The following is a 17,415-nucleotide window of genomic DNA, read 5'->3' as shown; positions in this document are numbered from 1 at the left end:
TTTAGGGTCTTGCTCTGTTACCCAGGCTGGAGTGCAGTGCTACAATCACGGCTCACTGCAGCCTCGACCTCCTGGGCTCAGGCGATCTTCCCGCCTCAGCCTCATGAGCAGCTGGGACCATGGGCACGTGCCCCTATGCCCCTATGCCCAGCTAACTTTATTTTTCTTAGAGGAAGGAGTCTTCCTTCAAGCAATCCTCCCACTTCAGCCTCTCAAGGCACTGGGATTACAGGTGTGAATCAGCGCACCCAGCCAACACTGGGTAATTGAAAATTTCTAGTTTCCTGTCACTCCCCTGTAAGCTGAGACTTGACCTGTGGCCCCGGGAAGCTGTAGCCGAGATGGATTGAGTCTTCCCTTCCTCTTGTCCTTCTGGGTTGACCTGCCCTTGGTTTCAGTAAAGGATGATCTCTCCTTCTAAAAAAGTTCCTCTTGTAAACCTTTAAAAACTTGTTTTGCTAATTAACAAAAAGATATTGCTAAAAAACCTAGTTCTCAAAAGTCAAAGATACTCGGATGCATGAGATCATGAGTAAGAAAGGAATATGTACTTCTGCTTAGAGGATCAGAGTCTCTGACACAGAGATGCAACCTTGATTTTCAACCCACCAGAGCTTCAGATAAGGAGTTTTTCAATACAGAGTTCTACCTTTATCTTTGCTTCATATTTTCCAGAGAAACAGGATCTTGAGTAGTCTTCCTGACCTCCACCTGACACTGGCCTGTTTCCACACATCCCTGCTTTGTGTTGAGGCCATCACACACCTCTTCATCTAAATTCACACTACCCTTAGCTCAAATTCGATGATAACTGGCTCTCTTCTCTTGCACGAGGCCCCACACTTCTTCCGGAGTGTGATCTCCCTTCCTGTAGCAAGATCTTCAGCCTAATTTTGTTGGGCTACAGTTCTGTGAGACAGGCTCTATCAGTATATGAGATGGGACCATTTCCGTGGCTCAGACATTCTCAGCAGCAGCGATGTTGGTCCCAAATAGGTGAAAACTAGTTCTTGGGGAACAACAGCAACAAAATATCTCACAATGATTTGTGTCTTGTCTTATCTTGTCTTTTCTCTTTTCTTTTCTCTTTTCTTTTTTTTAAATTTTTTAATTTTTTTTGAGATGGAGTCTCACTCTATCACCCAGGCTGGAGTGCAGTGTTGTGATTTCGGCTCACTGCAACCTCTGCTCCTGGCCTCAAGTGATTGTCCTGCCTCAACCTCCTGAGTAGCTGGCATTACAGGTGCGCACTGCCACTGTGGCTAATTTTTGTATTTTTAGTAGAGACGAAGTTTCACCACGTTGGCCAGGCTGGTCTCGAACTCCTGACCTCAAGTGATTTGCCCGCCTCAGCATCCCAAAGTGCTGGGATTAAAGGCGTGAGGCACTGCGCCCAGCTGGTTTCTGTCTTTCTAAAGGGCCACAACATGTAAACAGACAGTGTGTTGATTGCACTGAAATTGCATAAGCAGGCAGAGGAATGTGCTGTGTAGGAAAGATGTATGTCCAAACAGGCTCCTGAAGGGGGCAAGGATGTAAAAAGTTGAAGAGATCTTGCGTTAGCTAAGATTGAGGAGCATCGGGTGCCCATGTGAGTCACCTGCCCAATCATTGACTCCAATTATCATAATCTATATTTTTCAAGAAGGCTTCTTTACTGGGGAGAGGATGCACCCACACAGATAGTCACTGTGCTTTGCATTTAGTTCTGTTTCTTATCATGGCCTGTTTACATTTGTCCTGCTCAGACAGCCTTATCTGACTGGGCCAGGTGACCACAGGTGACACAAAGCTGGAGAACAGCAGGGTGGCTTAGGGCATGGGTGTCAGAGTCAACTGACTCCAGCTTCCCATCCCACTTCAATCGCCCACCAGCTATAGGATCTCAGATAGGAGATGTCGCCTCTCTGGGCCACTCCCTCTTCTGAAACTGGGGATAATGCTGGTACCTACCACAAGGCTATTGAGAGATAGAAGGAGATGATGTGTCAGGCTAAGTCCTCTAGACAGGGCAGCTGTTATTTTCATCCCTGCAAGCCAGATCCTCTCCCAGCATCCAGGCGTCCCAGTGTTTGGCCCTTTTCCTCCAGTCTGGTGTTTTCTCCTTCCATCCACCAGTCCCACTCGACCCAAGCACACCACCAGAACAAAACTGTAGAAAAGGAAACACTGTTCTCTTTTGCTTGCTTCCACATTTATTTGGGTAATTTTTCTTCTGTCATTGTTCATAAATGACTCTGATGATCCAAATTTATTGAGCAATGGGAACTTTCTGAAAAAGGCACTGTGGGAGCAGAATGTGGCCTCATTCCTGGCGTCCTGTCTCCCCCGCTCCTGACTCGCTGGCTTGGAGCAGCTCTGAGGATAGGGTTCTTCCCTCTCCTGCCCCTGTCACTCACTGGGCAGCCCCCTCAGACCCTGGGCACTGCTCTTAGCTCCTCTGCCACCCTCAAAAAAGCACAAGAGCTGCCTGCTGCTACGAGAACCTCATTGTTCTCCAGAGCAGCCTCTCACCCTGACCCCTTTCCAGAGCCCAATCCATGGTGTGTGGGTGGATGGGGATGGAGGTGAGATAGAGAGCTGGGCTTTAGTGAGCACACCCTTAGGAAGGCTACATGTCTATTCTGCCCCCAAGCCCCATCGGGCCCCAGCTCGCCACTCCAAATCCCTCCTGGCGTGAGCGAGGAAGTGCCCTGAGGATGACACGCCAGCTACACCCTCCTGCCCCGGAGGACCTAGCTTTCAGCATAGGCCACCTGGCCACCAGTTCCACAGCCCTGCTATAGTCCACTACTCTTCCTTTCTTCCGTGAGGTCCTCCTGGTGCCCCTCCCCTCCCTTCTGCTCCTTCAGCTCCACGCTGCCCTTCTGCTGCCACTGGCCCCAGAGCCCACACAGCCTCCTCAGCAGCCCGTGAAAGTTGGCTTGGAACCCGGAGGAGTAGACAAGGGGGTCGACATAGGAGTTCAGGGTGCTGAGAAGCATCATGTAGATCCTCCACACCGTGCTTTCACCCTGGACAAAGCCCATGACATGGGACATGTGCAAAGGCCCAAAGCAGACAAGAAAGTTGAGCAGTGTGGCTGCCACCAACCCCGCCACCCTTCTCTGCCAGCGGTGGCTGCCCCGCCTGCCGAGGATCCACACCAGGCAGCTGTAGCAGCAGTTCGTGATGGTCAAGGGGACCACAGAGGGCCACGACCATCTCCAGCCACACAGGCAGGAGGATGACCAGCTGGTCCTCCTGGAACTCCATGTAGCAGGTGTCAATGGTATTCTGCCTATGGGAGGAGTTCCTTGAGAATTCCATGACATAGACCACACTGCAGTGAGCAGAAGACAGCAGCCAGCAGGCCACACTCACCAGACCCGCCTGTCCCAGCCTCGGCCGGATCTTGTACCATAGTGGGTGGGCCACGCTCAGGAAGCGCTCAATGCTCACGGCTGTCGGGAAGAGGGCAGTGAGATAGACGGCAGTGAAGAAGATGAATCTGGAGAGAGGGCAGAGGATGAAAGGCAGGGGCCAGCGCATGCCACTGGCTGCCTCCACCATGCGAAAGGGAGGAACAGCAGCAGGAGCAGGTCCGAGGCGGTCAGGTTGAGCAGGAGCACGTCCATGGCCACCGGGCAGCACTGCAGCTTGCCCACGAAGACCACCAGGGCCAGCAGGTTGAGGGGGAGTCCCACCAGGAAGGTGAGAAGGTACACAGAAAAGGCGAGCCAGGGATTGCCGGAGAAGTAGGACTTGTCGGGGCCTGCACCCATGGTGGTGGCCACTGGTGAGAGAGAGTGACATGGAGTTGGTAGCGGGGGGCCTTCCTGCCTCTGGCCAGCAGCATCTCACCCAAAAGGGCACGTGGTCACCATGCCCACCCCTCTTGTCTCCGGGTATCTTCCAGGCGGGGTCAGCCTGCCTGTCTTCCTGAACATGCCCTGTCCCCTGTCTCTTCCCCAGCAGAGAAGCACCAAGATGCTCCTCCACCCAGCCCCTCGGGCCCAGGCTCACCTGCTTCTTTGAGACCCAAATGCTCCGCCGCACAGCACCTTGCTGTCTCTCCGGACCTAGAGCAGTTGGCTATTTATCCGGCAGAACTGATAAAGACCGGGCCGTGCCCATGATATCACTCACTGTTGAGCAGTGGCACAAAGATGCCTTGAGCTCCATTGCCAGGGCTGGTCAGTATGCAAAAAGGGGAACAAATTCCATGACTGCGTGCCTCCCTCCTCATGCAGCCTCAGCTGGCATGCTCTAAACAGGCCCCAGCCGACGTCTTCCTCCCTTCCCCTCTCCTCCACTTGAATTCTGTCTGCTTCTCAAGAATGGCACTTATCCAGTTTGCCTTGTAAGGGCACAAAGCATGAGGCAGTGACAGACTGGACTCCGTGAGGTCTGTTCCTTCCTGACTTTGTGATTTGGGGGAAGTGATGTGGCTCTGCTTTCTCCCCTACAGAACAGGGATCATCATAGTACCCGTATCATATTTCAAAGCATGAACACATGCAGATTAAAACATATATACAGATAGATTAAAATGTTAATAATATAGGTCAATTGCTTTTTGGAAATATTTATTTTAGATTTGGGAGCACATGTGCAGGTTTGTTATATGGGCTTATTGCGTAATACTGAGGTTTGGGCTTTTATTGAACCCATTATCAAAATTGTGAACTTGGTACCCAACAGGTAGTTTTCCCACCCTTGTCCTCTACCCTCCCTCCCCTGCTTTGGAGTCCCCATTGTCTATGGTTTCCATCTTTAATGTTTGTGTGTATCCATTGTTTACCTCCCACTTAAAAGTGAGAACCCAGCGTTTGATTTTCTGTTTCTGTGTTAATTCACTTAGGATCATTCACTTAGGCCTCCAGCTGCATTTATGTTGCAGCAAAGGACATGATTTCATTCTTTTTCATAGCTGCATAGTATTTCATGTTGTATACATACCATTTTTTCTTTATCCAGTCTACCATTGATGGGCACCTAGGGTGATTCCATCACTTTGCTATTGTGAATAGTGCTGTGACAAACATATGCACGCAGGTGTCTTTTTGGTAGAATGATTTCATTTTGTGAAAAATGACATTGATAATTTGGTAGGAATTGGGTGGAATCTGCAGATTGCTTTGAGCAGTATGGACATTTTAATGATATTGATTCTTCTGATCCATGAACATGGAATGTTTTTCATTTGTTTGTGTTTTTTAGTTCTCCTTGTAGAGATCTTTCACTTTCACTTCCTTGGTTAGAGGCATTCCTAGGTATTTTATTTTTTGTGTGTGGCTATTGTAATTAGGATTGTGTTCTTTATTTTTCTCTCAGCTTGACAATTGTTGGCATATGGTAATGCTACTGAGTTTTATCTCTGATTTTGTATCCTGAAACTGCCAGTCTCATTTATCAGGTCTAGGAGTATTTAGGAGGAATCTGTAGGGTTTTCTAGGTATAGAATCATGTCATCAGTGAACAGAGATAATTTGACTTTCTCTTCCTATTTGGATACCTTTTATTCCTTTCTTTTGCCTGATTGCTCTGGCTAGGACTTCCACTACTATGTTGAATAGGAGTAGTGAGAGTAGACATCCTTGTCTTGTTCCATTTCTTAGGGAGAATGCTTCCAACATTTGCACATTCAGTATGATGTTGGCTGTGAGTTTGTCCTGGATGGCTCTTATTATTTTGAGGTATGTTCCCTCGATGCCTAGTTTTTTGAGGGTTTTTATCATGAAGGATATTGGATTTTATTATACTTTTTTTCTTCATCTATTGAGATGATCATATAATTTCATTTTTAATTTTGTTTATATGGTGAGTCACATTTATTGATTTGCATATATTGAACCATCTTTGCATCCCAGGAATAAAACCCACTTGATCATGCTGAATTATGATTTTGTCGTGCTGCTGGATTTGGTTTGCTAGTATGTTGTTGAGGATTTTTGGATCTATGTTCATCGGGCTATTGGCCCATAGTTTTCTTTTTTCACTGTGTCCTGCCAGATTCTGATATCAGAATGAGACTGTTTTTGTAGAATGAGTTAGGGAGGAATCTCTCCTCCTCAATTTTTTGATATAGTTTCAGTAGGATTTGTACCATCTCTTCTTTGCAGGTCTGGTAGAGTTTGGCTGTGAATCCGTCTGGTCAAGGGCTTTTTAAAGTTGGTAGGTATTTCGGCCGGGCACGGTGGCTCAAGCCTGTAATCCCAGCACTTTGGGAGGCCGAGACGGGTGGATCACGAGGTCAGGAGATCGAGACCATCCTGGTGAACACAGTGAAACCCCGTCTCTACTAAAAACTACAAAAAAAAAACTAGCCGGGCGAGGTGGCGGGCGCCTGTAGTCCCAGCTACTCGGGAGGCTGAGGCAGGAGAATGGCGTGAACCCGGGAGGCGGAGCTTGCAGTGAGCTGAGATCAGGCCACTGCACTCCAGCCTGGGCGACAGAGCGAGACTCCGTCTCAAAAAAAAAAATAAAAATTAAAAAAAAAAATAAAGTTGGTAGGTATTTTATTACTTATTCAATTTTGTAACTCAATATTGGTCTGTTCAGGGTTTCAATTTCTTTCTGATTCAATCTTGGTTGTGTGTTTCCAGGAATTTATTTGTTTCCTCTAGATTTTCTGGTTCATGTGAATATAGATGTTCATCGCAGTCTCTAAGGATCTTTTGTATTTCTGTGGAATTAGCTGTAATGTTGCTTGTGTTATTTCTCATTTGCTTTTTTGGAGGTTTTTTTTCCTTTGTTAATCTAGCTTGCAGCCTATAAATCTTCTTTATTCTTTCAAATAACCAATTTTTCATTTCATTGATCCTTTGAATGGCTTATTGGTCACAATTTCATTTAGCTCTACTCTGATTTTAGTTATTTCTTTTCTTCTACTAGCTTTGGATTTAGTTTGCTCTTGTTTTTCTAGTTCCTTTAGGTGTAATGTTAGGTTATTAATTTGAGAGCTTTCTAACTTCTTGATGTAGGCATTTAGTGATATAAACTTTCCTCTTAAAACTGCTTTTGCTGTATCCCAGAGGTTTTGGTATGTTGTGCCTCTATTTTCAGTTGTTTCAAAGCATTTTTTGACTTCTGCCTTAATTATTTGACTTCTTCCTTAATGACTTACCCCAAAGTCATTCAGGAAATAGTTGTTTAGTTTCCATGTATTTGTGTGATTTTGAGAATTCCTTTTGGTATTGATTTCTATTTTTATTCCACTGTGGTCTGAGAAGATGGTTGGTATGATTTTCATTTCTTTAAATTTATGGAGATTTGCTTTGTGACTAAGCATTGGGTCAATCTTAGAGTATGTTCTGTGTGCAGATGAGAAGAACATATATTTTGTGGTCGTTGGAGTATTCTGTAGATGTCTATTAGGTCCATTTGATCACGTATCCAATTTAAGTCCAGAATTTCTTTGTTAGTTTTTTGCCTCAATGATCTGTCTAATGCTGTCAATGGCTGCTGAAGTGTGGCTGTCCATCTCTTTTCTTAGGTATAGTAGTAATTGTTTTATAAATCTAGGTACTCCGGTGTTGGGTGCTTATATAAACAGGATGTTAAATCTTCTTGTTTAATTGAACCCTTTATCATTAGGAAGTGCCCTTATTTGTGCTTTTTTTACTATTGTTGGTTTAAAGTCTGTTTTATCTCATACAACAATAGCAACCCTTTGTTTTCCATTTGTGTGAAAGACCTTTCTCCATCCTTTTGAGGGTTTGGGTGTCGTTATATGTGAGATGGGTCTCTTTAAGACAGCAGAAGGTAGGGTCTCATTTTTTTAATCCAGTTTTCCACGCTATGTCTTTTAAGTGGAGTGTTTAGGCCATTTACGTTCAAGGTTAATATGTGAGGTTTTGTTCCGGTTGTGATTTATCATAGTGTTGTTAGTTACTTTGTAGTCTTGATTGTGTAGTTGCTTTATAGGGTCTGTGGGCTTTGTACTTAAGTTTGCTTTTGTGGTAGCGAGTATCATTCTTTTGTTTTCACGTTTAGAGTTGCTTTGAGCATTTCTTATAGGACCAGTCTGGTGGTGATGAATTCTCTTAGCATTTGATTGTCAGGGAAAGAGTTTATTTCTCCTTTGTGATGCTTACTTTGGTAGGATATGAAATTCTTGGCTGGCATTTTTTCTTTAAGAAGCCTAGAAGGCTGGGAGCAGTGGCTTACACCTGTAATCCCAGCACTTTGGGAGGCTGAGGCGGGTGGATCACAAGGTCAGAAGTTTGAGACCAGCCTGGCCAATATGGTGAAATCCTGTCTCTACTAAAAATACAAAAAAATTTAGCTGGACATGGTGGTGCATGCCTGTAATCCCAGCTACTTGGGAGGCTGAGGCAGGAGAATTGCTTGAACCCAGAGGCAGAGGTTGCAGTGAGCCAAGATCACGCCACTGCACTCCAGCCTGGGCGACAGAGCAAGACTCCATCAAAAAAATGAAGCCTAAAAATGGCACCCAATCTCTTCTGAATTGTAAGACTTCTGCTGAGAAGTCCACTGTTATTCTGAGTGGACTCCCTTTATAGGTAATTTGGCTCTTTTCTCTAGCTTCCTTAAAGATATTTTTCTTCCATGTAGTCTCATGACTATGTGCCTTGGGGATGGTCATTTTGTATAGGCATACCCTGAATTTCTTATATCTGCATGTTGACCTCTTTAGCAAGATTGGGGACATTTTCCTGAATTATACCTTAAGATGCATTTTCCAAGTTGCTTATTTTTTCTTCTCTGTCAGGAATAAGTCATTCCAGGGCTGGCGGAAGGATGGGGAGGAGGAAGGCAAGGGACGGGAGCAACCTCCGCTGGCCGGCACTGGAGGACCCAGGCAGTGGCCTCAACTCCAAGGACTCTTCCCGGTGTGCGTGGCTGGAAATATTGGGTGTCCCTCCCTGAGGCACAGGGGATTCGGCCCCAGCCGGCTACGCAGCTTCCTTCCCTCAACCCCGGGAATCCCGTCGGCTGTTCAGCTCCCCGGTGGGGTCACTTGGACCTCCCAGGAGGACCTAAGGAAGATTTCTAACCTCTCCGGACGCTCTCTCCGGTGAGAAGCCAGCTCTGCTCTATGATTCTGTCTGTGTCTCTCACTGTGCCCATGCCTCTGTCTGACTGTCTGTCTGTTTCCTCCCTCAGAATGACAACACAACCTCTCCACATCTGTTTTCTCAGGCATGTGTGGGTCACCTGACCACTCGGCCCCTTCCGAGTTCCAGGTCCCCCATCATCAGCCTCTCTCTGTGCGGCCTGGCAGCTCCAGTTACCAGGCTTCAGCGGGGACAGCAAGAGGGTCTCAGGCTATCACCACCTCCCTCCAAAGATGCCATCTCCCTCCCTCTCCCGTTCTCTGACAGCCCCTTTCCCTTGGCTTCTGAGATGTAAGGAAAATGCTCACCCCCACTCCCACGATCGCTCACACCCTGATGGCTTTTCATCTTCACCACCCCTGGGCTTTTGCTTATACAGACTGGTCTGAGCTGGGCAATGGCTGGGGACAGCAAAGCCCATGAAGCTGCCTCTGATTCCCTCTTATAAACCCTGGGAGAGGAGTGAGACTCCAGCTCTTCATGGCTCTCTTTCCACTGTGGCGTTTTCAGCTTTTCTGTTCTCTGCCTTGGGGTGGCAGTGCCCATTCTGAAGTTGCAGGATTCCACAGCAGCTTTGTCCCCTTTCTGAGCCATGAAGACCCCTACTTGCATCAACTTCTTTGCAGCCACCAGGGCTGAGTGCCCCGGGGATGGACAGGTGAGCCATGGGACCGAGAGACAGCTCGTGGCTTCAACTCTCCACAGAGTCCCTCTCCTCCCACCTGAAATCCCGTTCTCCACACACAGCCCGTCCTCATTCTTCCAGCATACTTAACCCCAGGGAGGAAGCAGATATTTAAAGACCATGGTGTCGAACTCCCCAGCGTTCTGAGCCCAGCTGTCTGCATGCAATAGGTGTTCAACAAATGCTTCTGAAATACTGCCGACAGCACGCAAACAGGGGCTGGTGAGTCTCAGGTTGGGGAGGAGGTCCTGAGCAGCTATTTCTCATGGGCCACCACTCGGGGAACATGAAAACTTCCTGAATGGCCACACTTTGATGAATAGAGCTCTGAGGAACATCCTTCTGACTTTGCAGAAACCTGAAGTCCATTGTACTGACTAATAATCTTTTTAATTTCTTTCCAAGAGGACTTTTTTTTACTGGGAAAAGGTTGAACCCACACAGATAGCCAATATGCTTTGCATTCAGTTCTGTTTCTTATCATGGCCTGTTTACATTTGTCCTGCTCAGATGGCCTCATCTGACTTGGGACATTTGACTGGGTTAGGTGACCACAGGTGACACAAAGCTGGAGACCAGCAGAGTGGCTTAGGGGCATGAGTGTCAGAGCCCACTGATGCCAGCTTCTGGTCCCACTTCAATCACCCACCAGCTATGGGATCTCAGGTAGGAGATGTCACTTCTCTGGGTCACTCCCTCATCTGAAACTGGGGATAATGTTGGTACCTACCACAGGGCTATTGAGAGATAGAAGGAGATGATGTGTCAGGCTAAGTCCTTTAGACAGGGCAGCTGTTATTTTCATCCCTGCAAGCCAGATCCTCTCCCAGCATCCAGGCATCCTGGTGTTTGGCCCTTTTCCTCTGGAGTCTGGTGTTTTCTCCTTCCATCCACCAGTCCCACCCGGCCCAAGCACACCACCAGAACAAAACCGGAGAAAAGGAAACACTGTTCTCTTTTGCTTGCTTCCACATTTATTTGGGTAATTTTTCTTCTGTCATTGTTCATAAATGACTCTGATGATCCAGATTTATTGAGCAATGGGAACTTTCTGAAAAAGGCACTGTGGGAGCAGAATGTGGCCTCATTCCTGGCGCCCTGTCTCCCCCGCTCCTGACTCGCTGGCTAGGAGCAGCTCTGAGGATAGGGTTCTTCCCTCTCCTGCCCCTGTCACTCACTGGGCAGCCCCCTCAGACCCTGGGCACTGCTCTTAGCTCCTCTGCCACCCTCAAAAAAGCACAAGAGCTGCCTGCTGCTACGAGAACCTCATTGTTCTCCAGAGCAGCCTCTCACCCTGACCCCTTTCCAGAGCCCAATCCATGGTGTGTGGGTGGATGGGGATGGAGGTGAGATAGAGAGCTAGGCTTTAGTGCGCACACCCTTAGGAAGGCTAGATGTCAATTCTGCCCCCAAGCCCCATCGGGCCCCAGCTCGCCACTCCAAGTCCCTGGCGTGAGCGAGAAAGTGCCCTGAGGATGACATGCCAGCTACACCCTCCTGCTGCAGAGGACCTAGCTTTTGGCACAGGCCACCTGGCCACCAGTTCCAGAGCCCAGTGAGTGTTCACTGCTCTTTCCTTCAGCTGGACGGTCCTCTCTCTTCCCCTCCCCTCCCTTCTGCTCATTCAGCTCCACGCTGCTCTCCTGCTGCCACTGGCCCCAGAGCCCACACAGCCTCCTCAGCAGCTCATGAAAGTCGGCTTGGAATCTGGAGGAGGAGAAGTAGAAGACAAAGGGGTCGACACAGGAGTTCAGGGTGCTGAGAAGCATCACGTAGGTCCTCCATGCCGGGCTTACACCGCAGATATAGCCCACAACGTGGGACATGTTGTAGGGCCCAAAGCAGACAAGGAAGTTGAGCAGTGTGGCTGCCACCAGCCCCGCCACCCTCCTCTGCCGGCGGTGGCTGCCCCCTCTGCCGAGGATCCACACCAGGCGGCTGTAGCAGTAGCTGGTGATGATCAGGGGGACCACAAAGAGGACCACGGCCATCTCTAGCCGTACGGGCAGGAGGAAGGCTAGCTGGTCCTTCCGGAACTCCAGGTAGCAGGTCCCATTGATGCTCTGGCTGTGGGAGGTGTCCCCCGAGAATTCCACAATGTAGACCACGCTGCAGTGAGCAGAGGCCAACAGCCAGCAGGCCACACTCACCAGACCCGCCTGTCCCAGCCTCGGCCGGGTCTTGTACCATAGTGGGTAGGCCACGCTCAGGAAGCGCTCAACACTCACAGCGGCCAGGAAGAGGGCGGTGAGATAGACGGTGGTGAAGAAGATGAATCCAGAGAGCGGGCAGAGGATGAAGGGCAGGGGCCAGCGCATGCCACTGGCCGCCTCCACCATGCGGAAGGGCAGGAACAGCAGCAGGAGCAGGTCCGAAGCGGTCAGGTTGAGCAGGAGCACATCCACGGCCACCGGGCAGCGCCGCAGCTTGCCCACGAAGACCACCAGGGCCAGCAGGTTGAGGGGGAGCCCCACCAGGAAGGTGAGGAGGTACACCGAGAAGACGAACCAGTGATTGCCGGAGAAATAGGACTGGTCGGGGCCTGCACCCATGGTGGTGGCCACTGGTGAGAGAGACAAGGAGTCGGTAGCAGGGGGCCTTCCTGCCTCTGGCCAGCACCATCTCACCCAAAAGGGCACGTGGTCACCATGCCCACCCCTCTTGTCTCCAGGTGCCTTCCAGGCGGGGTCAGCCTGCCTGTCTTCCTAAGCATGCCCTGTCCCCTGTCTCTTCCCCAGCAGAGAAGCACCAAGATGCTCCTCCACCCAGCCCCTCGGGCCCAGGCTCACCTGCTGCTTTGAGACCCAAATGCTCCGCCGCACAGCACCTTGCTGTCTCTCCGGACCTAGTGCGGTTGGCTATTTATCCGGCAGAACTGATAAAGACCTGGTCGTGCCCATGACGTCACTCACTGTTGGGCAGTGGCACAAAGATGCCTTGAGCTCCGTTGCCAGGGCTGGTCGGTATGCAAAAAGGGGAGCAAATTCCACAACTGCGTGCCTCCCTTCTCATGCAGCCTCAGCTGGGATGCTCTAAACAGGCCCCAGCCAACGTCTTCCCCTCCCCTCTTCTCCACTTGAATTTTGTCTGCTTCTCTAGAATGGCACTTATCCAATTTGCCTTGTAAGGGCAGGAAGTGTGATGCAATGACAGAGAGCGAGCTCCGTGAGGTCTGTTCCTTTCCGACTTTGTGATTTGGGGGAAATGACTTAAATTCTCCACGTCTCTGCTTTCTCCCCTACAGAACAGAGCTCGTCATGGTAGTCATCTCATAGATCAACGCATTAACACATGTAAATTAAAACAATATGTAGGTAGATTAAAAGACTACTAATACATGTCGAATGCTTTGACGGAAGCCTGGCATGTGGTGGTGAGTGGGCAGCTGATGCCAGCTGCTATTTTCCCTGTCACTGGTTCAGGATTATCTCTGGGGTGATAATAATAATAATAACAATAATAATAATAATAATAATAATAGCAGTGGTGGCGATGATGACAGCAGCTGCCTTTTCGTGGGCACATAATCCGTAGCAGACACTTTGCTTCTAGAGCAACGCTTTTATGTCATATCCTTGTCCCTCACCGTGGTGAAGTCACTTGTTCCAGGTGATACAGCTTGTGAAATGTCACCACCAGGGTTCAAACCCAAGTGCTGTCCAGTTTCACGGGTGATCTCTTAGTTCATTCAAACAATCACGGGGCACGATGAGATATGATTTCACACCCACTAGAATGGCCACAAGCAAAAAGTCAGACAATGCCTATGGTTGGCGAGAATGTGGAGAAACAGGGGCCTCATTCGCTGCTGGTGAGAATAATGGGAGGTGGTGCCCCCGCTTTGGAAAGCAGGTGGCAGTTGCTTAAAAAGTTAAACATACATTCACCATGCGATCCAACAATTCCACCGTAGGTATTTACTTAAGAGAAGTGGAAACTCAGGTCCACTTAAAGACTCAGTCCTAAATGTTCCCAGCAGTGTTGGTCATAGTCGCCAACAGTGGAAATGTCACCTGGCAGCCCATCAGCTGGTGAGTGAATAAAGAAAGGTGGCACATCCATATACTGGAATTCTATTTGGCAATAAAAAGGAATGAGCTACCCATATACACTACAGCCTTATGCTGAGTAAAACAAGCCAGACATAAAAGACCATATATTGTCAGATTTCATTTATATGATATGTCCAGATTAGGCAAAGTTATAGAGTCAGAAAGTAGATTCGTGGTTGTCTGGGGGATGGAGATCGAAATGAAAATTAAGTTGGTTTTTTCCTTTTTTTTTTTTTTTTTTTTCCTGATACAGGGTCTTGTTCTGTCACCCAGGCTGGAGTGCGATGGTGCGATCTTGGCTCACTGCAACCTCTGCCTCCCAGGTTCAAGAGATTCTCATGCCTCAGCCTCCCAGGGCGCTAGGATTACAGGTGTCCACCACCACGCCTAGCTAATTTTTGTATTTTTAGTAGAGATGAGGTTTCGCCATGTTGGCCAGGCTGGTCTTGAACTCCTGACCTCAGGTGATCCACCCGCCCCAGCCTCCCAAAGTGCTGAGATTATAGGCGTGAGCCACCCTGCCTGGCCCAATATTAAATTTAAATGAACATGAAGGATTTTACTAGGGTCATGAAAATGTTCTAAAACTAGCTGGTGGTAATGGACCCACACCTGAGTAAATTTACTAAAAATCATCGAATTGTACACTTAACATTGGTGAATTTGATGATATGTACATAATATCTCAATTAAGCTGTTACAAGTACAGCAGCAGGCTGTGTACGGCAGCTCAGGTCTGTAATTTTAGCACTTTGGCAGGCTGAGGTGGGAGGATTGCTTGACCACAGGTTGTTTGAGACCAGCCTGGGAAACATAGGGAGACCCTGTGTCCACAGGGAAAAAAAAAAACAGGAAAGAAAGAAAAAAGACATTAGCTGGGTGTAGTGGCATGTGCCTGTGGTCCCAGCTACTTGGGAAGCTGAAGTGGAAGAATCGCTGGAGCCCAGGAATTCAAGGCTGCAGTGAGCCATGACTGTGTCACTGCACTCCAGCCTGAGCAAGAGTGAGACCCTGTCTAAAAAAAAAAAAAACCCCGCAGTCGTGAACGAAAAGTTTTTGCTGTCATGCTGTTTACATTACGTTTGGTGGTGAGGGCTTGGGGGATGTAGAGGAAGGCTCATGAAGACATGGATACTGAAAAGGCAAAGAGCCACTGGAGGGAACACTGGGGTGGGGGAGTCATGGGTACACAGGCTTGACCTGCTGGGTTTGGTAATAGGAGGTTTGGGTCTCACAGGAGTGAGAGGCGCCTGGGGTGGATCTCACTGAGTCTCCTGGGTCCCAGGGAGGCACTGGATTTGCCCTAAGTGGGAGGAGGCAGGAGGAACGGGGAGAAGCAGCCCAGTACCCAGCAGGGGCTGTGGAGCAGGAGCCAAAGTGAGTGGGCCCTGGCGCCCCGCGGTGCGAGAGGAGGCACTGGGGCTCCCTGGGGTGGAGTTTGGGGTTTTACTGAAATTCCCTGGTGTTGTCACTGCACAGGGGTCGGGCTTGTTTCTGGCTTCCAAAAGAAGTTACTTAACTTCTCTGGCCTGTTTCCATATTGATAAAACAGATGTAGAACTTTCTTTGGAAGGCCAGTAGAGGCATTCATTTATTCATTGAGCAAACATTTACTGAGCACCTACTGTGTGCCAGTCTCTCTTCTGGGTGTTGGGGGTATATCATCAGTTACAAGAACAATCCTTGGATGCGTAGACATTTCAGCCCGAACAGAGCTCATTTGTAGAAATTGGTGTGTGCACGCCAGCTGGTGGCTGCCATTTGTTGTGCTCCAATACATCATCATGTGCATGGCATTGCTGTCACTTAGAGCAGGTGCCCAGGTGTCTGTCTCCTTCACAGCCACAGCCACTCCCCTCTGCCCTCCCTCTCATGGATTTGGGATGCCATCCTTTGCAAAATGGACCACAAATACAGGGTTAACTTCCACACGCCCAGGTTTCCCAAATATCCCCTGGCCCTTGGGGGTCCCGCTTGGAAGGATCACATCCTGCTTTTACCCTGTCCTTGCTGTAGGGCCTTAGGCAACTTTCTTCATCCTGTTCCAGGATCGCAGCTACCTGGTGCAGCACCTTTGTGCAAACTGGGTGCTCCCTTTCCAGAGGAGCCCACCCCGCACCAAGTGCTGCCTAAGGAGTGGCTGGTGCATTTCTTCAAATTAGAACACAATACTCCTTCCCTTGATGCAAGCAAGACAGGCATGTGGCTTGCTGAACAAAGCACAGGCTAGAATTTAGGCAGTGTTTGCCCCTCTGCCCAGTACCCTCGTGTAGTGAACACCCACCCATCTGCACAGAAGTCCCATGGCTAAACCACAAGGTTGTGTGAAGCTGAAGTGAGACAACACTCATTGCAGACACTCAGCATGGCACCTATCACATATTACAGACTATATAGTTGACCTTTGAATAGCACAGGTTTGAATGTGCAGGTCCACTTACTTGTGGATTTTTTTTTCAGTAAATATATTGGAAACATTTTCAGAGATTTGCAACAATTTGATAAAAACTTACAGAGGAACCACAAGCCTAGACATATATTTTAAAAATTAAGCAAAAGTTAAGTATGTCACAAATGCAAAAAATATATGTAGGTACTAGTCTATCTTATCATTTACTGCCACAAAATGGATGCAAAGCTTTTTTTTGTTTGTTTGTTTTTTGTTTTTGAGACAGGATCTGGCTCTATTGCCCAGGCTAGAGTGCAATGGCATAATCTCGACTCACTACAATGGCATGATCTAGGCTCACTGCAACCTCCGCCTCCCAGGCTCAAACCATCCTCCCACCTCAGCCTCCCAAGTAGGCATACACCACCATGCCCAGCTAATTTTTTTGTATTTTTGGTAAAGACAGGGTTTCGCCATGTTGCCCAGGTTGGGTAAATCACTTATAGAAAGTTAAAATTGGCCGGGTACCGTGGCTCATGCCTGTAATCCCAGCACTTTGGAAGGCCGAAGCGGGTGGGTCAACTGAGGTCAGGAGTTCGAGACAAGACTGGCCAACATGGCAAAACCCCATCTTTACTTAAAATACAAAAAATTAGCCAGGTGTGGTGGTGGGTGCCTGTAATACCAGCTACTTGGGAGACTGAGGCAGGAGAATTGCTTGAAGCCGGGAGGCAGAGGTTGCAGTGAGCCGAGATCACACCATTGTACTCTAGCCTGGGAGACAGAGCAGGACTCTGTCTAAAAAAAAAAAAAAAAGTTAAAATTTATCAAAAATATATGCACACAAACACAAACTCTACTTGGTGCCATTTGAAGTCAAGAGAAATGCAAGCAAACATAAAGATGTGCAGTATTAAGTCATAAGCACATAGTTACTGTAGATATACTATACTCCTGCAATAATTTCATAGCCACCTCCTGTGCTGTCTCCGTGAGCTCAGCTGTTGAGTATCTGCTTAAAACACCACGTGAAGCTAATCGTCTCCTGGTGAGCAGTTCTCACCAGCACATTGTGTATAGAAGTAAAAAGCGATGTCTCGTAGTTATTGCGTATTTTTCACCACGTTTAGTGCAATACGGTAAACTCTGAATAACCCCCTGGGCCTCATATGCGGGGCTGCTAGTGATGCCAGACTGCTTCCAAGAAGCAAAGAAAAATTACAACAT

General features: G+C 48.3%; 1 protein-coding gene and 1 pseudogene across 1 annotated transcript; both read right to left on the bottom strand.

The window, feature by feature from the left end:
- Window positions 1-2,167: 2,167 nt before the first annotated feature.
- LOC102134145 (G-protein coupled receptor 42-like) lies at window positions 2,168-4,054 on the bottom strand (annotated as a pseudogene).
- Window positions 4,055-10,703: 6,649 nt separating this feature from the next.
- On the bottom strand, window positions 10,704-12,806 carry LOC102133763 (free fatty acid receptor 3). Its single transcript, XM_005588851.5, has 2 exons — window positions 12,537-12,806; window positions 10,704-12,310 (listed from the first exon to the last, which is right to left on the bottom strand). The coding sequence occupies exon 2, from the start codon at window positions 12,297-12,299 to the stop codon at window positions 11,259-11,261; it is 1,041 nt and encodes a 346-aa protein (XP_005588908.3). The 5' UTR covers window positions 12,300-12,310; window positions 12,537-12,806; the 3' UTR covers window positions 10,704-11,258.
- Window positions 12,807-17,415: the final 4,609 nt, after the last annotated feature.

The sequence above is a fragment of the Macaca fascicularis genome, chromosome 19 (genome assembly GCF_037993035.2).
Source record: "Macaca fascicularis isolate 582-1 chromosome 19, T2T-MFA8v1.1".
NCBI classification, from domain to species: domain Eukaryota; kingdom Metazoa; phylum Chordata; class Mammalia; order Primates; family Cercopithecidae; genus Macaca; species Macaca fascicularis.
Note: the sequence above shows the minus strand (reverse complement) of the source record. Positions and strands in the feature narration are given on the sequence as shown.

What these genes read in the sequence shown, in the direction of transcription:
- LOC102133763 (XM_005588851.5), bottom strand. Translation starts at nt 12,299, where the DNA reads ATGGGTGCAGGCCCCGACCAGTCCTATTTCTCCGGCAATCACTGGTTC.